At 37.9% G+C, this 22,728-nt stretch overlaps 3 protein-coding genes across 4 annotated transcripts; 1 reads left to right on the top strand and 2 right to left on the bottom strand.

Annotated features, from left to right (window-relative positions):
- Positions 1-2,196: 2,196 nt before the first annotated feature.
- On the bottom strand, positions 2,197-4,726 carry LOC6569958 (DNA cross-link repair protein SNM1). The gene is made up of 3 exons (XM_001996242.2): positions 3,690-4,726; positions 3,161-3,614; positions 2,197-3,097 (listed from the first exon to the last, which is right to left on the bottom strand). The coding sequence occupies exons 1-3, from the start codon at positions 4,697-4,699 to the stop codon at positions 2,684-2,686; spliced, it is 1,878 nt and encodes a 625-aa protein (XP_001996278.2). The 5' UTR covers positions 4,700-4,726; the 3' UTR covers positions 2,197-2,683.
- Positions 4,727-4,964: 238 nt separating this feature from the next.
- On the bottom strand, positions 4,965-6,275 carry LOC6569957 (protein-L-isoaspartate(D-aspartate) O-methyltransferase). Its single transcript, XM_001996241.2, has 4 exons — positions 6,000-6,275; positions 5,790-5,926; positions 5,315-5,719; positions 4,965-5,257 (listed from the first exon to the last, which is right to left on the bottom strand). The coding sequence occupies exons 1-4, from the start codon at positions 6,052-6,054 to the stop codon at positions 5,174-5,176; spliced, it is 681 nt and encodes a 226-aa protein (XP_001996277.1). The 5' UTR covers positions 6,055-6,275; the 3' UTR covers positions 4,965-5,173.
- Positions 6,276-6,546: 271 nt separating this feature from the next.
- Positions 6,547-20,206, top strand: LOC6569956 (actin cytoskeleton-regulatory complex protein pan1). Of its 2 annotated transcripts, none has more exons than XM_001996240.3 (4): positions 6,547-6,986; positions 17,527-19,046; positions 19,106-19,348; positions 19,408-20,206. In XM_001996240.3, the coding sequence occupies exons 2-4, from the start codon at positions 17,532-17,534 to the stop codon at positions 19,534-19,536; spliced, it is 1,887 nt and encodes a 628-aa protein (XP_001996276.1). In that variant the 5' UTR covers positions 6,547-6,986; positions 17,527-17,531; the 3' UTR covers positions 19,537-20,206. The 2 variants fall into 2 exon arrangements, with proteins under 2 accessions (XP_001996276.1, XP_032597624.1); XM_032741733.1 differs by lacking the exon at positions 6,547-6,986 and adding an exon at positions 12,809-12,857.
- Positions 20,207-22,728: the final 2,522 nt, after the last annotated feature.

The raw sequence follows: 22,728 nt of genomic DNA on the forward strand, positions 1-22,728 counted from the left end.
TAGAATTGGAATAAAAAAAATCTATATAAATATATATTAAATTGAATATGCATACAAAAATCATATATAACCAAATATATTGCATTCTATTCTATAAAATAGTATATCGTTTGTGGAATGAATGTGACATAATCTTTCGCTGGTTGTACCTCGACCATTGAATAATCTGGGATATGGGAAGGATTTTTCTAACAATTTTGGAAAGAGGTTGCTAGGAATATGTCTTCCAATTTTGGTAACTCTATCAATAAAATCATTCGGGATATTTGGGGGCTGGTCGTGACCAAAAAATTTTCTTATCAGTTTTTCTAGTAATCTACTTTCCAGGTTGGTAACCTATCGAAATCTACCTTTCAATAAAAAATAAAACCGAACGGTTGTTCCTATGAGAGTTATCTGATATATGAGCCTGGTGTTAATGTTTTGTCTTGTCTGAATGTGAGAAGCATAATAACACGAATATTTAGTGGTCTTAGTTAATATATATTTGTAAATAGAAAGTCCCATGGCCTCGACAAATAGTCAGTACATATTTACATATACAGTGTCTTACAGTTCAAATGGAACAGCGGGTGCCATAAAACCCGGATTTTTTTCGTCAGGTTGATTATTTTCGGTATAAATATACCTATCCTTTGTAATCAGTTTAGTTATATCTTGCATCTCGGGTGCCACCAGCCAACAAGGACTATGGACAAACGGACTACCATTGAGCAACGGAATCTCATCCTGGAACACTTCAAGATTGGATATTCGCATCGTTAAATAGCTAAAATGGTAAATCTAGGCACCACAACTGTGTTCAACATCATTCGGCGCTTCGTCGACGAAAATCGGATAGAGGACAGGGGCAGAAATGCACCAAACAAGACTTTCACCGAACAGGAGGAGCGGAGGATCATCAGGAATATAAGGGAAAATCACAAGCTATCGGCTCCAAAACTGACTCAACAGGTGCAGGATGAAATGGGGCAAAAGTGCAGTATGGAAACTGTGCGCCGGGTTCTGCGCAACCATGACTTTAATGCCCGAGTACCACGGAATAAGCCCTTTATAAGCGCAAAAAATAAAGGGACTAGGATGGCATTCGTCAAAACCCACTTGGACAAGAATTTGGAGTTCTGGAACACATTCATATTTGAAGATGAGTCCAAATTCAACATTTTTGGTTCAGACGGATGGAATTATGTGTGGCGACAGTCCAATACTGAGCTGAGTCCCAAAATCCTAAAGGCAACAGTCAAGCACGACGGAGGAAGTGTCATAGTATGGGCATCTTTCTCGGAAGCCGGCGTCGGAAATTTGGTGTTTTTTGAAACAACAATGGACAAGAGTGTGTATCAATATATTAAAGGAAAATTTACTCCAAACTGCCAAGAAGCTAGGAATCCGACGTACTTTCCGGTTCTACCACGACAACGACCAGGACAACAGCCAAGCATATGTCCGGATTAGTACAGTCCTGGCATTTCTGGAACTGCCCCCACATGATAATTCCACAGGCCCAGTCTCCAGACTTAAATGTTATTTAAAATTTGTGGGCTCTGCTAGAAAATAACATCCGGAATCACAGATCCGATCTCAAAAATGCTCTGCTGGATGACTGGAGCAAAATCAGTCCAGAAACTACCCGGAAGCTGGTATCTTCTATGAATAATAGGTCAAGGGAAGTTATTAAGGCTAAGGGATATCATACTAAGTTTTAATAACCTTATTTAAGTTTTTATACACCTAATATGTTATTATTCCAAGACTGTTCCAAAAAAACTGTAACATGTATTTTGGATATGTTTTAAGTTTCGACTAAATTTAGTTAATTAATTCATATTTTAATAAAAACTGAAGTTCCCTTTTCAAACGTGATATGACATAAAACAAATTGGCGTTTAAACATTTTGCGTTTGTTTTTTTGGTTAAACCTTATAGCACTTTAAATTTTTTGCTAGGTGCTGTTCTATTTGAACTGTAAGTCACTGTATGTATATTTCCAAGTTTCATTCAAATTTCCTTAAAGCATGTGGACTTGTTTGTACAGAAATAGACCGACGGTATATTGACTTCGCTAGGGATGATGATCAAGAAAATATACAGTTTAACGGGACGGCTAAATCTCCTTCACACGTTGCAAATTTGAGCAATACCCTCTGCAAGGCTTAAAAAATACAGAGCATGTATAAAGACATACAACTTAAATTGTATTTGAACAATTTAACAACTTTATTAGAAATATCATATCAGAAATAAATACATATCAATGTACAATATCAATGATTTCAGATAAGATTCTCAAACAGCCCTGTTTATTAATTGAGCGGAAAAAAAATAATGTAAACTCGATTTGTGCTGTACATGCAAATAGTTTTTAAAAGCGTAAAGTATATTAAAATGGAAAATTACTTTAAATTTGGCCAAAGCATAATTATATATTTCTTAATTTAATGTCTGCTTAAATGAATCCAATAATATATTTTTTCTATTTGGATTTGAGAAACGATTGATTGCAATAAACTCACTATTTACACAATAATAATAAAAACACGAATAATCCTATTAGCGTTACAAAAAACTATATGAAAGAGAGAAAATCATCTGAGGCATCAAATGTAAGTCTGCTGACGGATTGCTCTGCAACAAGTGCAACCTTTGGTTGGGCTCTTTTCGTTGAAACAACTGCCTCGTGTGCTTAACCTCCGTCAGTAGACGATGATATGTTGTCGTCCTTTATTGGACTTAATGTCATAGTAAAGCTTGTCGGAATCTTGCGCTGCGTCTTCTCCAGAAACGTTGAAATCGACGGCTGATAGCTCGTGCTGATCATGCCACCATGGCCATTATATTTATACCACTTTGTCGGCACCGTGGCGGTCACACAGAGATCACGTGGTTGCACAGGAACTGTGCTGATCACATTCGTTGGTTTGAGGAAACGTACGAAACGCTCGAGCTCCTTGTAGCTGGAATGTTCAGAGTATTCCACTCCGATCACACTGATCCGTTTGCCATAAGACGGCTTTGAGTTCTTCTCCCAGCCACTGGGACGAATGCCCAGCAACATATCAAATTGGCTCTCAAATTGCTTAAAGTACTGGTCAAGTTGCTGCGGGAAGGAATATTAAAATTTAAATGAGATTTATTCATCGTAACTACGAAATTTGTTTACCGGATAACTAATCTTTCCCATGCCGATGACATGCAAATTCGCGTCAAACGGATCATCACTCAGCACCAGCTGCAGTTCCGGCCAATTGAGGCAGTCAATGGCCTTTCTGCGATGAGGTTCCGTCCAGACGCGCAGGCCAAACTCCTCGGCCAGAGCCAGCCACACCTTCTCCTTTCCAATCAAATAGGAGCCACACACATGCAATATCCGCTTGCTGGCGTTCTTCTCGTGGAATTTCTGCACCAAAGAGCAAGCGCTATAAATGCTATCGGACTGATGACAAAAATCATAATTTTTCGCCAAGTATGTGGTGTCCAGGTAAAGTAGATCAATATTCGGCTCATTCCAAAAGATGGGCAGAGACTCCATTTCAAAGCTTGCCCGAAAATCGCCCGTATGCAGTATGCATTTGCCCGTACTAAATTTAAAGAGCAGCATTATGGCACCCGGACAGCTGTAGTATAGTTAAATAATTAAATTAAGCAATGAACCATTTAGATTAGCTAGATTGATGCGTTATACTACTTACTGATTGGCATCTATGGCGGTGACTTCAATGTCCTTGACTACAACGGACTTATCCACATCGATTTCGTGGACAAACTGGCTGTCTATGGGTATAAACTTCTCTACCAGCCTTGCTGTGATGGGGCTCATGTAGAGCGGGTGGGCAAATTTGCGAGTTAGGCCCACATAGTGATCTGCGTGATAGTGACTGAGAAAGTAATGGGTCGCATTCGGAATGTTGCCAAACTGAAAGCCATCCACAACGAATGTCGTATCCTCGACTATCTTATAAGACGGACAACGCTTGCGCTTCCTGCCTTTCGGTATATTTTCCTTGGCGAGCGCATCGGTTTCCATTTTCATCGACAGATTGTGATGGGGTACAGTGACCACGGGTAACGCTTCCGGCTGCCGAGACTCCAGCACACCAAGTGTTGTGGGCTGAAGCTCACAGGATTCTTCTTTTCTTTCAAATTCCGATTCATCATCGGTGCAGAGATCAATGATGTCACTGGGAGGAGTTGCGCATTTCGCCCTTGCACTTCGCTGCGGCTGGGTTCGCTTGCGTGTGGCCATCTTCTTATGCTCAGCGTCTGAAGGAGTTGTTGCCATCTGGATCGTTGCTTTTGTTGTGCTTGAATCCCCGATAAACAGACGCTTGCATCCCTTACGTGGTGTCCGGTGAGGCTTTGGCTTTGCTGGTGAGCGAACTGGGGCTGGTTCCACTTTGTTGCATTTGGAGCTACTCTTAAAGAAGGTGTCTATGCGCAATTGTCCTGGTAGTAGCTCCTTTTTTCCTGTGCGCTTTACATCAGTGCTATTAACAGCAACTTTTTCCTTCTTAATTTCATCATTGTTCTTTTTCCTTGTGGTTGTCGCTGCGCGCACTTTTCGCGCCTTTGGCTGTTTCTCTGGAGTTCTATCATCGATTTGAATGGATATTGCAATTGCTTCTGTTTCAGCATTATCTGGCCTTTGTAAGTCGGTCAAATTTTTTAGGCGAATCTTTCCTACATTTGTTGACATGCTCATATCATATTGCTACCTGTTGTTCTTTGGATGACGCTTCGATAAATTTTTGGGAGCAAAATTATAAAAAAAAATATCGCAGATGGTCGCATATATGGAAATTGTCGACAGTTCAATCGATAGTTGCCGACGATAAGCCGTGTGCGAGGCAACGATTTGAAAAAATTTAATAGCTTAATTTACATTTTAAATATTTAATTAATTATAGCAGTACTAGGTAAAGATCTCAGTTGATATCCTGTTATCTAAATCTATGCAAATGTTTCAATTTAATTTAATTAACATTTAATACGCCTGCATTTATTAATTCGGTTCCATAAGTTAATTTAATATGGGAAGCATTACAAGAAATATTTGATATTGAGGGCAAGCCACTATTGCGATAAGGAGGAAATAGTTCTAGCGATAGTATGTCCATAATTGAAATAGCACAAAACCAAGCGGCAGCATGGCAAGCCCAAATCCCAGCTTGTGCAGTCAAGAACGTAAATCCGTAAGGGGCACATACATGACGCCCATGAGACGGGTCATCTGCACCTTTCCACTGGCATCCTTATCGTACTGCAATTAATTAATAATAGTAATATGAATATTCGCTTTTGATTGTGAGCCTCCCACCTGCTGCATATACTGTGTACCACCCTCCGGGCCAACGGGCACAATGAGGCGTCCTCCTCGGGCCAGTTGATTCAATAATTCGTTCGGTGTCTCGGGTGCAGCTGCGCCTACGTGTATGGCATCATATGGAGCGAGTGCAGCATGTCCCAGCCGACCATCGCCCTCAACAATCAACATTTGGCCCGAGTTGAGCATGCTGCTATCATCCGCATTTAGATTGGATTTGCTCAGTTGCACCAGCGAGACCTGATGTTCAATGCCAACGATGCGAGTATTCTCATTCTCTCCCTTGGCTTTTATATACCGATAGAAGCAGGCGGTTAAATAGCCTGAGCCGGAACCCACATCGAGCACATGGGCGCCGGGCTTTAGCTGATCGCGTAGATATTCCAAGGCGAAGGCGTGCTGTGAAAGTCCACAAGAGATGAGTTAATATTAAATAAAAACTTAAATATTTTGTGGAATGCATAATTACCATATGAGGAGCGCTGATAGTGACGCTGCCGCCGATTGGTTGCGGTGCATCCATATACGGGTTACGAGGCGAGTAGTGCTTGCGATCTGTAGCCGTCATTGCATCTGCCACCGCCTCCGTTGCAATTACGCCGTAATCTATTTAATACATACACAAATATACTGAATAAAAATACACTGAAGCATTTAAATACTTGTTGGATGCGCTTACCTCGCAGCTGACGTATGAGATCCGCATTGCTAGTGCCCACTGAACGCCAGGCCATACTATATAAACGTAGCAACAGGCCCAGCCTTAATAAATTAACTAATATTAACTTTTTCACCGTTTTGATTGCTTTTGTTTGGATTTTGTGGTAATCGTGTTGTTTTTGTTTATGGCTGCCAAGAAACAGCTGATCGAATCGGAGACAGTGTGACCAGCCACACGAAATTTTGAAATTGCGTTGTTATAATAACAAGGCTAAGTGTTTTTTCACCATAGCATAATGGGATGTTTAAATCTAAAAATATAAAATCAAAATTTCAACGGAATATTGTGGAAATTTTAATATATTTTTAAGCAAACATTTGATTCTATCGAAAGCATGCTTTTTGCCTATCGATATTTTGAGCTCGACAGTTGCCAGGCACATCTCCAAGAAGCAGGCACAACTCTGTGTCAGCAGATTATTGAAACGAGCGAAAACGAATAGTAATAACGCCAAGTCGTGGCGCAGTTTTGCTGTAAAAAAATAAAACGAAATTTATTGTACAAAAGTATTTAACAATTATTGTATTGTAATATACGTTAATAATTCTTAGTGCTTGTGTAAAGTGCGGAATATCGATCAGAAAGTGCCGCCATCGACTGTGTAGCAGCTGCAATTATTGCAGCTGTGTTTTTCGTGTTTTATTGTTGTCGATGTTGTGTGTTGTTGTTTTTGTGACAGACGCACACACACACACGATCACATTCTGGCTAGTTTTAGTGAAACAAGCGCGGCAAAAAAAAAAACCTTAACGATTCTGTGTTTGTGTGTGGCGAGTATTAGTCATTTTGGCCTGGCCTGGTCTTGGGCCTAGTCTTTGACGCTTGTTGCTGTCAACCCGCAACACTTTTGGAGCGCATCAGCCATCAAATCAAAATCAACAACCACATCTACAAAAAAGCCGTTGCGCTCAAAGGCAAAAAAAAATATAAAAATTTCAGCTAAAGGTTAGTTACCTGCTAGCGTTATCAGCGGCGCTTTTAGTAGCCAACAAAAAAAAACTCATCTTCACAATAATTAACAATTGCCATTAGCCACAAAATCAAAATATTTTCCCACTTGTTAGGCGCGCTTTTCTCATCTTCTTCTTCGCTTGATAAAAATGCCATCAAGGTCGGCTACGCTTGAATATATACATACATATATTACACACACCAAGAAAATAATATTTAATTAAATATATGTGTGTGTATGTGAGTTAAAATATTGTACAACAATGGGTACAATTGCATAATGCGTTGCGCCTCTATTTGTTTTGTGGCTTAGTAAGTTAATAGATATATAAGATAAGAATTGTGATACACACTTTGCATGTTTATTTATTAAATTGTTTTTTTTTTCACAATTTGGCAATGCTTGTTTTCATTATTTTCCCATTTCGGTTTCATTTTGCTCACTTTCAGGCGCAACAGATGTTGTTTGTCTGTCCCTGTCCGTTTTCGTCGGTCATCTGGTGCTTACTTTCCAATTCACTGAGTTTACTCGTTGCTTGTCGCCTTGAGGCCATTCTCAGTTTGAAGCGATACTCGTTTTCCAGCCATTGATAAGTTTCTCTGTGTAATTATTAAGCAATGCTTATTGTGTTGCACGCGTCTTCTTGTAGATAGCAACGTCTCTGCTCAAAACAGGAAGCGACAAAGTGTAAATACATATCAGTTGAATTTTAAAAAAACCAGGGCACCACCAAAAATAAAATAGAAACTCTGCACAGCAAAGCTTTGGGGCTTGAGTACTTTTTGCACAGGAGTATCAATATCCATGAAACTGGAATAAATTAAACAGCTCATGGCAATGATGCAAAAATTAAATTAAGAACATTGAAAATGTGCAGTCACAATGCGTAAAAGCTCACAGATCTGTGCGTGATTTAAGCATTAATTGTTCAACTTTGACCTAGATCTCGAAATTATGTGCAATGCTGAGTACAACTGATGAATGTCCGCTCTTATATGTATATGCAAATATTTACAATTATTTACTGCACTACTGAACGTGCATTTTAAGCAGACATTCTTTTGACGTCGATTATCTCTTTTTCGTTATAAATTTTACGCAAGGTTTTTTTTTTATTAATTTCGTGGAAGCAGGTGAGCAATTAATTCTTTTTCGTGCTCGGAGCAACGAACTTTTTACACTTGCAATGCTAAGAAACTAAAATGCATTTAAATAAATATCAAATATGTATATGCCGACATATAAACTAATTGTGTTTAAATTTGATCACCTTTTCTAGATTGTGTTGAGGTTCAAATTATAATATCTCATATTAACATATTGTATGAAAATCTGTTTTTCCTTATGTTTTATGTTTTGTATTTGATCTTTCTCACTTTTTATTGCTTGTGATGAGTAAGTCATATTGATTATTCCATTTGCTTCGCACGCCTTCGCATAACGATCACACACAGCATACACGTGTATGTGTCATACGAGTTTATATGTTTATGCGTTTGTATTAGTGTGTGGTTTAAGCTCGTGTTAAACTAGCCGCATAAGGCAAAAGGCAGAAATAGAGATTGAAAAGAAAAAGACAGAAACGAGTGACGTGTTTCTGCACGTTTCAATTTTAACTATTTTTTACGTGTGTTGTGCAAATATTTGAACATTGCGCAAACAAAATTTGCAAAAGTTTTATTATTTCAAGTTGTGTCCACACAGAGAGTTTTGATATTCAACGGTTTATTTAGCTGTAAAGATATCAAAAAATGTATATGATTCACGTTCGCTCTGCTGAGCTCCTTATTAGTGTAATTAAGAGACACTAACCTCAAAGTCCAACTAAGCATAAAGCTCCCAAGTGCTTAAAGCTCAGTTTGCCACCCTCTAAATCGAATGAACTTTTCTTTCTTTAACTGAAATTCCCGCCTTCCTTGTCGTGGAACACGTTCTTTGAACTGGCAAAAATTGCGGCGTTTCCTTGTTATTGTTGTTCTCCATTTAAATTGATTATATATTTTGAATTGTGAACCGAATTGCGTTTAATTAACGCAATTATGAATGCAGACATATGTATATAGGCAAATTATGTATGTATGAGAACATATAAATATACTGAAGCCTACAATCTGTTCTATATGCCACGAACCAAGCAGCGATTTGCTGTCAATTTAATATAAATAGAAATAATTTAAGCGTAATGACTATATTTCGAAAATCACTTTCTTTAATCTTTACTTATGGCTTAAAGATTAAATCGCTTCCTTTCATAAGTAGAATTATTTAAATTTTAAGAGATTGATACTTAAAGGCAAAAAAATACTAGTTTATTTTCTTAAATTTAAATTTCGTACAACCATTTTATAAAATTTGCATAACTTAATTATATGCACATACTTTTAAATTTGCCTGCCTATTTGATTTACATGTTTTTTTTTTTTTTTTGTTTTTACTGGTTTATCAAATAAAATTAAAATCTTAAGGACGTAATCATTTCTTGTGTTGTTGTCGATTTTTTTATGCATACATACAGGCAGATAAATACATACACATACACATACATGTATATATGTATATATATATATATTCAATTCGTTTTTACCAATTGATGAATTAACGAATTGTCGAATTGTGTGTAGCAAAACACTTCGAAATGCAAATAAAAGCAAGCGAATACAATAAATTAAAATGAATCTTACAAATGCAGTATATTTAACAAAACAATTACATCTATTCACTTAAGAGTATGTGTGTAATGCATGCATGTGTTAGTGATAATTTTCATGAACTTTATCATTGTTGGTCTGATTCGCTCTCACTTTGCTATCGCATGCGGAGATGGCACACACACACACTCATACCTGCAATGCTATTTGTGAGTGTATGTGTCTCGTATCTGGCTAGAAAATCACTTTCTTTTGTTCAAATGCTGTTCTGCTTTTCTTATTGTTCATAAGAGCTTGCAAAGCGCGTGGTCAAGCTCATGAGTAACTGTAAAAGTTGACGCCTCCGTCTCTTGATTGATAGACATGTATGTATGTACCAGACATATGTATGTGTGTACACACTTAAACATGTTAATGTGCCTATGTATGTTTGTAGGCGAGTGAGACTGAGAGACACTGGAAAGATTCTCACAGTGACAGTCAGTTAGTGAGCTATTGTAACGAATTGAACGTGAGAGGAAAAAACTTTCTTCTGATAATAACAGTCTGCTTGGTAGGACATTGCTGGATGTACAGGCTTAAAAATATGGAATTTGCCGCGCGTATACACTTCGTGGAAAATGACTAGACTTCAGAATACATTCTGGGAATTTCCGGCAATAAGCAGACTCAGATTCTTTCAGCTAGGAGCCTTCACCATTAATGCTAATAAAAAGAGAACTGTTCGATCAATCATTGCATTCTTCAATTTGATTGGGCTTGAACTAGATATTGAACAATAACTCATTTATAAGGAAGAGGCACAATAGTTCCACGTTGTCTTAGTGCACAGATTTTAAAAATATAGCGAATCATTGCCTGAGCTGCGTATTGCCTGCGCGATTCCATATAGGTATTAATTAATTTTTAAAGTATTATCTGAACTTATCTAAAAGAATAAAACCCTTTGTCCTCACTTATTGATTGATTGTGGATTGTTGGCCGAAGGACATATGATATATATAGGATATATGATTTTATCCATAGGATATATGATTTAATTTGTATATAAGACATACTCGAACTAACTAAACTTAGAGGCAATAGTGAGTCAAAGATATAAACTGATTTTTAGATGGATTTTTCGGGTGTTTCTTTAGAAAAAATACAGCTACAATACTTCCCTTTATTTATGCCTTTTTATTTATTTATTTTATTCGACAAAAGAAAAAGCTATTATACTGATTATAATAATGTCAGCTTTAACCGGTTACAGTACGGCAGCAATTTAATGTGCAACACTCATAAAAAACGGGACAATCAGCATTATACATAACACGCCCAGTTCTGACATTAGCAATTCATTAAGCCTTTCAACACTACCTCTACATACATAGATTCATATATATTTACATAGGCTTTGTACATAGGTGTGTAAATTATGAATTTGGGTGAACAAGGGCGACAATTCTATGCTAGTTAGTTTGCCTATTACAGTGTAGTCAATGTATAAAGAATATAACTTTAACGCCCATTGAATTAACATAAACTGAGTACTTGTTTCATTTTTATTTTACTGAGCAAAAAATCGTTCAGGGACATATGCAAATTTAAGGTTTTTTTTTTTATCAATTTATTTTTACTAAAAACCAAATAAAAAAGTCAATGACACCCAAACTTGTCTAACCAAAATTGATTGTGATGACATCATATCTAGATATCATATATGGGAAATTTAGTTATATTAAACTGAAACATTCTTAAATAACTACATCGATTTGAGATTTGTTGAAAGTTATTAAAATAAAATCTTTAATTGAAAAAAGCAAAAAGCTAAGGTATGTTGGTTACATTAATTTGCCTGATCGCAAGTGTATTTTCCAGGCGAAATTAAAATAATAAAATTAAGGGACTTAATGCAAATCATGGTCTTAAATAAATAAATAAATATCTTTGGTATATTTAATATTTCTATGATATCTACAAATTAATGATTTAACCAGAAAGATATAACGTACATAGATAGCACATACTATATTACTATACTACAAATAGTTCCTTTAGTAGCATTCTCTAAATTTCCTCAACAACAACAACAATTTGTGCTTTTATGCAACTGACGTAAAAGCTTTTATTTTGTTGGGCAGCCAGTTTGAAAATTTAAAGCGAAACCAAATGAGAGAATATACTTACATTACATAAATCTGCTATGACGCAAGGGTGGAACGGGGGCGGAGAGCAATCGTATAGTTTAAATGCCAACACAGGCCATATGTGGAAATCGTTCCGAACCACACAATAACATTGATTTAATTAGCAGGAAAAGCCAAAAACCCAAATGCATCTGAATCAAGTGCAGCTTATGTGAATTGGGCGCAATCACCCACCACCCACCCTCATACCATCCACACATATGCACATTTTTAGACTCTACCCTTCAGAAGGTGACTTTAATTAGATTGTTCTGTTAGTTGTTTTGTAGCGTGAAACGTGTTTGCGATTTGTGCCACTAAAATATTGATCATTTCTCTCTTTTGATACCCTTTATTTTTAACAACAAAAAAATTGGTTGCTATAAAATGTGTTCACTCGAAAAAAAAAACATTTCAAGCATATATAAGTTTATTGTGTGGTTGTGATAATGGAAACGGTATTCGCTTTTGTGTATACATCTGTCCAAGTCTTACATGATTTTTGCATGAAAATTTTTAAAATGAAAGTTTTGGAAAGAAAGGTATCTAGTTTATTGTATACATATAGCTTATGCAAATTGAACGTGACTAAACTGGATATATGTGTACATATACATACATTTCGTACACTTAACCAGGCGAGAAGTTTTCAAGTGTTTTCTTCTATAACTTGTCTTAAAGTGGATTGAATAATTTTTGTTATAAATTTAATTAATAAAAAAACAAATAATAACTGGATAATTTCTCTTTGTCATCGGTAATAATAATTATATTTATAACATTTTTAATAATAATTAATTGTGCCCAAAAATTATTCCTATCATCTCAGTTGCCTATAAAACTAATGAAACAATTGGCGCATATGGTTCAAATATTAACTGGGGAAATTTCCACTTAAAAAAAAAACACTTTCGCCCATAAATTATTTGTTATTTTTTCAGTTGTCGGCCAATTGACAAATATTATTCAAAATATTTAGAGGAGCCTTCCTCTCTTCTTTGACGACTTCTTAAAGTCGGGAAATACTTTTAACCAAGATATTGCTGTAAGTATATTAGATTTCACATTAGATCCTAGCTTAGATATCACAATTCAGAAAACTGATAATGCAGAAGACTGATTCGTCAATGAACAATAAAAGATTTTGAGTAGTTTTCTATTTTTCGATGCCATATTGCCACTTTGAATTGGGTTGTTCAACGCATTGCAGCAATGCTGTGGTATATGTCAAGTGTCCACTTGCCAGACACAAATCAGCTTGGAGTCAGCAACGGCAGGTTCATATGCAAAGTGTGGCATAGAAAATCGTGGCAGATGCATTACAGCAAGCACGAAGCAAAAGCAAACAACGACAACAAATGTGTCACAATCAAATACCTTGGCTATACATTCTAAATAAGCACCACAACTATATACTATATATATATATATACGTATAGCAATATTTGCAACGGGGCGGACGATTTGTCAATGCGTTGGGGAATTCACAACTGTTGACGTTGACGATGACGACGTTGCTGTCAGTTGTAGGTCAATAATCATCGTATGGCAGATGAAACGCATACAGTGCCTGTTAAAAAAAAAGCATTTTTATCGGAAGTGGTTTGAGGACAGCCTAATTGTCATCATTGTATGTCCTGCCAGATTTCAATATCTTTGAGCTGATATATAATGAATAATTATTCAATAATTAGAAGGCTGCCAACCACCGCCAAACTCTCAATATGTTAGAAGCAATTAAATACCTGACATTTAAATTTAATAAGCATAAATATTATTATTTTATTAATATTGTTTTTATTTAACTTAATAAAGTTTTATTTATTATAATAATCTGGACTGATATTAGTCGACATTAATTAATAATAAAACATAATACTACAAAAACAAAAAATGTTAAAAAAATGAATACAAAAAAAAAACGTCACAGAAATAACAAGAAAATAATAAAAATACACTTTTTTTTCTTTACTTTGCCGACTCAATACCAATGAAGTAAATTTTTGGCAAATATTATTTTGAAGAGACACAATTAGAAACTCTTTACGCTACACGGTCTTTATGGTTGTATTTTCCCTTAATTTGATTATTTGGAGGAATATTTTTTCTTCCGCAGCTATACCGAATACCTGCGTGTCAATCCAATCCATACACACACAGAAATGTGATAAGAGTTATTTGTGCGAGTCTCGCTTATCGTGGCGCTTAAATATGAATTATATGTTGTTGGTGTTCGTTACAATCACTTAAATATATATTGTATATTCGATGCGTAAAACCGTTCCAGGAAGTACCGGTCACTAAAATACGGTCGTGATTACTCAGAATGTCATTCCAGTAGATGCCACCCCGTTTTTCCCATTTGTGTCTCTTGAATTTGGATGAATGTTATCAAATATTACAATTTTCCGTTGCTTATGCGATTTATTTTATTTAATGTGCAGTCTTTGGTGGGCGTCTGCGAGGATTCCTCCACTCAATTCGCAATGCGATGACGTAAAACCCAAACAAATGTGTAAATGATTGTTTTGTATTATAAAAAGCAGCAGTAAAAACAGCAAATTATCACTCAGAGTTGTGGATTGATCAATTTGCATTTGTTTTTCTAATTGTTTGCGATTCGCATTTATTGTTTTCCTGTTTTTTTTTTTGTGCTTTCATTTTTTGCGATATGTGCTTTCATTGATGATGTCTATTTATTTGCATTCAATTGTCTACTAAATTTAGTGTAGATCAACCAGTCTACGCATCGTGACCTAGAAAAGTATTTAATATAAATATTTATTAGTTACACAACTCGATTCGAATTATTGAGCAACATTTTTGCTGAGTTTTGATTTTACACATTGTTTTCAAGTGATTTTCAACTGTTTCACTTTCTACTGAGAAATGGGTTTGCAAAGAAATATAAAACTGTTTTAATAAATTTTTGTTAATAACATATTTAATAACAACCGCAGTGCTTATAATTTAAAGATAACTCAAATTAATTCCATAATAAATAGTTAATATCATTAATTAAGCAACATTACACATTAGTGGGGAAAATATGTATGAAAATATAAATATTTTTGAAAAGCTAAAAATGTGTGTACTTTATACATAAATATGACTAATATTTATTTTGATAGTCATAAATATATATATCAATAGATTCTATAATATTGAAATTGAAAATGAAGCTACTAGCTCTTAAAGTGATCACTGATAAATAATATGTATATATACTTTATGGAATAGTCAGAGTCGTTTTCTATCTGCTTAAAATAATCCTAAACTTTTAATTAAATATTCATACATATGTTGAACATGTTGAAGGAAATTAATCTAATTAATTGTCATTTTAAAATAGGCGCATTCGTTTTTTGTGATGTTTACTTGTAAGTTCAGAGTCCATATGGCATTGACTTGCATCTCTTTGAGGCAATAAGAATATTGAAAGCAACCCTCTTATCAAATAAATCAAGGACTACAAATCAGTTATTCAATTGACTATTTACTTAAATTAATTTTACAATATTATCAAATTTAGAAAGCTCTGGGCGAGGCAGTTTGACGAACAGATACACTCAACTCAGCTTTTGCATCATAGTAGTAGGCTTGCTGATAATAGTTTGCTTAATATGAAAATACGTTTTCGCAAAAAAATCGTAATGAAACTTGCACATTATATGTATACATATACAGTATATGTCAAGGTATATATAAAATGAAAGGATTGTGAGTTATAGTGCTAAGGGAAATCGATTTGTATCGATATTCGCGTAACTTATGTAGTTTTTATAGTCTCTGAAATCGGCTTGTTCAGACGGACATGGCTGAGACGATTTGACTCTTGATACTGATCAGGAATATACAGTGTCTCACAGCTCATCAGGGACAGTGTCTAGCGAAAAATTTAAAGTGCTATAAGGTTTAAACAAAGAAACAAAAAACGAAAACAAAAACATATCCAAAATACATGTCAAAGTTTATTTGGGACAGTCTTAGAAAAGTAACATATTTGGCGTATAAAAACTTAAATAAGGATGTTAAGGCTTAGTGTGATATCCTTTAGCCTTAATAACTCCCCTTAGCTTATTATTCATGGAAGATACCAGCTTCCGGGTAGTTTCTGGACTGATTTTGCTCCACTCATCCAGCAGAGCATTCTTGACATCGGATCTGTGATTCCGGATGTTATTTTCCAGCAGAGTCCACAAATTTTAAATAACATTTAAATCTGGAGACTGGGCCGGTGGAATTACCAGATAAGCCAGAACTGTACTAATCCGGACTTATGCTTGGTTGTTGTCCTGCTCGTGGTCCTGGTAGAACCGGAAAGTACGTCGGATTCCTAGCCTCTCGGCACTTTGAACTAAATTTTCCTTTAATATATTGAGATACACATTCTTGTCCATTGTTGTTTCAATAATCCACGATTTTCCGACGCCGGTTTCCGAGATAGATGCCCATACCATGACACTTCCTCCGCCGTGCTTGACTGTTGCCTTTAGGATTTTGGGATTTAGTATTGGACTGTCGCCACACATAATTCCGTCCGTCTAAGCCAAAAATGTTGAATTTGGGCTCATCTTCAAGTATGAATTTGTTCCAGAACTCCAAATCCTTGTCCAAGTGGATTTTGACGAATGTCATCCTAGTCCCATTATTTTTTGCGCTTATAAAGGGCTTCTTCCGTGGTACTCGGGCATTAAAGTCATGGTTGCGGAGAACCCGGCGCACAGTTTCCACACTGCACTTTTTCCCTATTTCATCCTGCACCTGCTGAGTCAGTTTTGGAGCCGATAACTTGGGATTTTCCCTTATTTTCCTGATGATCCTCCGCTCCTCCTGTTAGGTGAAAATCTTGTTTGGTGCCTTTCTGCCCTTGTCCTCTATCCGATTTTCGTCGACGAAGCGCCGAATGGTGTTGAATACAGTTGATTTGCTTAGATTTACCATTTCAGCTATTTAACGATGTGAATATCCGTTCTTGAAGTGTTCCAGGATGAGATTCCGTTGTTCAATGGTAGTCCGTTTGTCCATAGTCCTTGTTGGCTGGTTGCACCCGAGATGCAGGATATAACTAAACTGACTACGAAGGATTGGTATATTTATACCGAAAATAGTCAACCTGGTTTTATGGCAACCAGGTGTCCATAACGCCCCTGCTCCAAATAATATGTGGCCATAAATTAAGGTACTTTTTTACATAGCCCGGCCTAGCCGGTGGGGAAACTCCACTTTATTATATTCATTATTCATTATGGTGGTTAACATATGTACCTAGCATCGGTCTTTGGAATTTTTGAAAAATATTGTACAATTAGTTTATGGCAGGCAATTAAAATTGTTGCTAGGCACTGTCCCTGATGAGCTGTGAGACACTGTATATACATATACTCTATGAGATTTGAGATGCTTCTTTCTGTCACGGATATACTTTGGCACAACTTTTTCTACCGTTTTTAATCACTTTTAACGGTTTCAGCATACAAACAAAAAATGGAATTTGTAACTTGAAATATACATTTTTAAAACATTCATATAGACTAGTCTTTGCTTAGTACTGTTAGTCGATTGATAATGTCGGCCTGGGTTTTTGGAGGTGGATCGATTCTAGCTACGGCCAGAGCCACATTCTCACACCTTTATCCTTTTTTTTTTTTTGTTTATTTGAAGATGGTTTCACTCATTGTTTTTTTTTTTTCCTGCCAATTTTGTAATTGCAGGCAGCATGACCATACCGTCGAGACCCGCACCAGCACCGCCGGGATCACGTGGACAAAGCGCTGCGGCCGGAGCGAATGCGAGTCTGGAGCAGTTGCGTCTGCAACTGCAACAGCAACAGCTGCAGCAGCAGCAATCAACTAATGGTGGGCTACAGAAGCTGAGCATTAAGCTGCCACCGCCACCGAAGGGTCACATGCAGCAGCCACAACAGCAACAAGTTCTCCATAAGCGATCGGCCAGCAACAGCAGCAACAACAATGGTTTCTTTGATGTGGAAGGTGGGAGCGGCATAACCCGTAAATTTCCCCAGGCGCGCTATACGCCAGCCACCAACTGGAATGATGCACCTTTCGACAGTGGCATTCCCTCTTTTACTGCTGCTGGCAACAACAACTTCAAGAAAATGCCGCCGCCGCGACCGCCACCGCCCAAAGTGCAAGTCAATGGGCGCAAGCTGGCTAGCTTAAGCACAGGCAATGCCGGGGGTGGTGGAGGTGGTGGTGTGGGCGGTGGCATCATTAGCAACATATTCCATCGCAAAAAAACAACTACGGCAACTTCAACGGCTGCTGCTTCCAAGGCCGCAGCACAAAATCGTGTCTACGGCCTGAGCAGCGGCATTGGAACAGCTGGAACTGCAACCGCTTCCAACAGCAGCAGCAACAGCTACACAACAAACTCAAACACATACGATTGGAATGCAGCATGGAATACAGCGAGTACAACGACGACGATGACAGCAACGACGACGGCAACGAAAGCATCGAGCACCAGCCTCAACAATCAGCGTGAGATGGACGCACAGCTGATCAGCTTCGATTCGCCGCCTTCGTCGCCGACCTTCACCCAGAAATCGAACAGCGATTGCGTCAGCGTCGATAGCTTCAGCTCCGATAGCAATTTCAGTTCACCCAATAATGGCAGCGTTTCGCAGCCGGAGAGCGGCTTCGAGGATGATTATAATGCACGATCGCGTCCAGCGACACAGAGTCCCCTCGTCGCTGATCCTTGGGAGGCGGTGGACAACAGCAGCAGCGGCATCTATAGCAACGGCGTCGTTGATAGTTTTGGTGCTGCACCGGTGCGCCAGTTGCAGCCACAACATCTAGTGCAACACCAAGCAACGCGTAGCTCAGATAATCCCCTGTGCAATGGCCGGAGTCTGTTGCCGCCCGCTCAATCGCTGACGATGCCCACCATCATCAAGCCGAAGATATCGCAGAAGCCTAAAGCACCAAAGCCGCCACCATTCATTGGCCAGCCGCCACGATTTGGTTATGCCGGCAGCACTCAACCGCCCTGTCCACCTTCGCCGCCAATGCCTAGTTGTGCTCCTCCGCCACTTTCTGCAGTGGCAGCTGCTACTGGGCACATCTCACTGCTGGACGTGATCTCGGGCAAGGTGGATGCTCTGGCGTTGGGCAACGGCAGCTCTGGTTATGTCGAGGAGGAGCATCTGCCATATGCCATTGCACTCTACGATTTTGATGGCGTCGAGGAGGATGATCTAAATTTCAGAGTGAGCTTAACACACATTACTCTTAGGAGTTGAAACCTTAATAATTATTATTTCTTTAGGAGAACGAAAAGATTTATTTGCTGGAACAGCCCACTCCGGAATGGTATCGCGGACGTACACGCTCCGGCTGTGAGGGCCTCTTCCCCGTTAATTATGTGGAAACCAAGGTGCCATTAAGCGGCTGTGCAACGAATGATGCAACTCAGGGGCAACAGCAACCAACCCAACAACAACAACGGTTGAACACTGCGCGCTGCCTTTATAATTTCCCCGGCGAGGTTCAGGGAGATCTGCCCTTAAGGGTACGATAAGATCAAATTTTCATGTAATGGACATAAATTAAATTAATATTATTCAACAGGAAAACCAGCTGGTCAACGTGCTTTGTCGCATCAATGAGGATTGGCTATTCGGCGAGGTTGACGGACGGCAGGGTCAGTTTCCGGCTAATTTCTTAGAGCATATACCCTTCGATCTGCCGTCGATGTGAGGAGGGATGGATGATGATGGGATTATTTGAAAATATATATGTTTATCAATAAGAAGCAGGAATCAGAAACTATATTTTAATTATATATATACAAGGATTATATGTCGATAAGAAAAGGGAGTAGCAGCAGCAAATATCGTTGGAACTGAAACAAATTGTATTTCCTCTTGGTTACCCACACACAGACACACACACAAAACACAAAAACTAATTATATATAATATACGTGCGTTAAGTCTCGAGTTTATAGGAGTTATTTAAAAAGAGAAACCCATTTTACAGCGTAGTAGTTTGAGCCAGCACCTAATTTAAGACCCAAAATTCTTTTTCCATTTAATAATTGTTAACATAATTCTGATTCAAAGTATTTGATTATTTTTGATGCACTTGCAAATGAGTCGCGTGATGATCTTTTGATCCTTTTATAATAGTTAAAAAAAAAAAAAAACATAATACACAGAAAACACAAATATTTTTTTTTAGTTAGTTAGTCATTTAGCTAGGCACATTTACCATTTCCAATTGAATAAAATACATATGTGTGCTATTTAAAAATGAATTACCACTTAAGCTGTAGTCGGGACTAACCAAATATCAGGCAACAACTAACTAAACTAAAATAAATGTCAAGCTACGATGAACTGAAATAAATGAGAATGCTAAAAAATTCTATGGCAAAAAACCTCAATTAAATAATAGTAGAAAAGTGCTATCTGATTCCAAAAGGCTGGAGCATGGAGGAATACAGGTATAAAGCCATGACACCAATGAACCAGCATCACACACGATCGCAAACTTCGTCGGCTGCACAACATATAAACAATCGTAGCTCATTTTTACTGTTGCAAGAGATCCCCACAATTCGATCGAGCACCCATACAAACGAGCATCGGGGCACCCGTCGACCGAGTCACGCCCGGCAATACCAAAGCAGCTGTTCGGCACTGTCAATTGGCTCAGAGATATGGACACCCGACTGCGACGCGGGGTTACAATTGTAACCCGATTCGACAGTGCGAATGGGTAACCAATGGGTATTGGTCGGCCTCTGTCCAGCATTGGAGAGCACTTCCTCTCGCTGCGCCTAATCGATGGCCATAAAGAAGATCTCACCGTTCAGTCCTGCATAGAGCATAGAGGGATCCGACCATGAGGCTCGCCGTATTCATTAATTCCCACTTTAAATTATGGCATTAATCGTGTGCGATTTCGACCAAGACAAAAATAAAAGATTTACTCACTCTACCCCTACATAGAGAAAAGTGTAGCAGACAAAGCTAAATTTAATTCATTGCGGTCTGAACTCATCTCCTCCAAGCTGATGATCGCATTATCGATATCAATCGATAATGATATCGATATGTTGAAGTAAGATATTTTTGGGACGTGTGCAATCCCTTTTAGTTAGATAATATAATTAGAAGTTTGTAAAACAGAAGTGACGTTTGTCTTGTACGATTAAATACGCTTGTAACCCAGAAAAGGTAGGCTCTGCAAGAGAATGAAACCTTTGTCGGTCTGGAGTTCGAGATATTGTACTTTTTATATATATTATCTATTAAGAAATATATTTCTAAGGATGATATGAGGATTTTTTAGCCAAATGTAAGGAACACGCACAATTTGTTAGTTTGGTCTGGATATATTGGTAAAAAAATTAATTTAATCTGCTAATATACACTCCACGAAATTCGATGACTTGATTGCACTTGATTTTTTAAAATTAAACTTAAAATTTAAAAATTGTTTTTTGTTTCAAAAAAGTTACGTGTTTTTAGTACACGTTAAATTAAAAGGGAATTAAATTTGTAAAATTAACATAACATTTTTCATTATTTTGTTGTTGTTTAAAGTGAGGTTAAGGTTCGAAATCCGATTAAGGGCAGTGCTAATAAAATTAATACAATATGTAGAAATGACATGAAAATAGCAAATTAATAAAGTGTTCAGCCTATAGATTTGACTATAACAAAAAAAAAAAATCGATTTGACATCGACTTCTAGAACTCAGATAGTGGGATTTAATTACAGGTGTTTCCACATGTTATCTATGGGATTCAGGCCGGGTGATCTTGCCGGCCACTCTAAAAGCTTAAAACTATGTCCAACATTTTTATTTAACCCTCCGAGCCCATATGGCCTTAAATTTTACAAATCAGGGTCCTGTTGTGATTAATGAATGCAAATCAGATCATGAGTGGTGAAGCACCGCCACAGTAGGGAAAAATCTCTGACTTCTTTAAATCATGCCAGTAATAATTTAACTGTTATTATTATTATTATTATTAGGGGGAAGCCGCACCGCGACCTATTTGATCTATTGTGCCCCCCTTCTGAGCCTATAGCTCTTCCATCAGCCCCAACTCCCTTACGAACGTGAGGATATTTGTTGGGTTGAGGTCTACTATGTCTTTGCAATTCAAAACATGCGCCCCTAGGATGCTGCTTCTTCTTCTAATTAAGGCGACACATTCTGAAAGGATGTGCATCGAGGATTCCTCCTCTCTTTCACAAAACCTGCAGAGATCGCTACTATATATACCCAATTTTGTCAGGTGACTCCTTAGTCTACAGTGTCCTGTCAATAGACCGGTTAGTATCCTAAGGTTGTTCTTTCCATGGTTATAATCTGTTTAAAACGTACAAGATTATAACCACCAAGGAGACATCTGGCTTGTCGGAGTCCTACTGTCTCTGACCAGCTCTGATGCCGTCTCTGTCTCCCTATGCCACAATACGGTTCTGGTCCTGTTAGGTGCCTTTCTGCCCCCCTTCTTGCTTGCTTGTCAGCCGCCTCGTTTCCCGCTATGTCCCTGTGACCCGGGACCCATCGTAGGGTGAGCCTATTGTGAGTCCCGAGCAGGTCTAGCTTTGAACGAACTTTATGGACTACCTTCGATGTTATCTTAGTCCTCATTATAGCTTTCAATGCTGCTTGACTATCGGATAGGATGGATATATCCGTATTCCGATAGTTACGTTCTATGTTGATGTCCGCACATCTCCCTATCGCACACACTCAGCCTGAAATATGCTGGTGTGCGTTCCCAGGGATTCATGGTAACCCGAGGACCCACCACTCCAAGGCCGGTGCCCAAATTCGTGAATGATCCATCGGTGTACCATTTTATGGTGTGCGGTTTCATGGGATGGACTTCATCCAGAGTTGTCCATTCCCTTTTACTACTCATA

This window comes from Drosophila grimshawi, unplaced genomic scaffold (assembly GCF_018153295.1).
Source record: "Drosophila grimshawi isolate 15287-2541.00 unplaced genomic scaffold, ASM1815329v1 contig_545, whole genome shotgun sequence".
NCBI classification, from domain to species: domain Eukaryota; kingdom Metazoa; phylum Arthropoda; class Insecta; order Diptera; family Drosophilidae; genus Drosophila; species Drosophila grimshawi.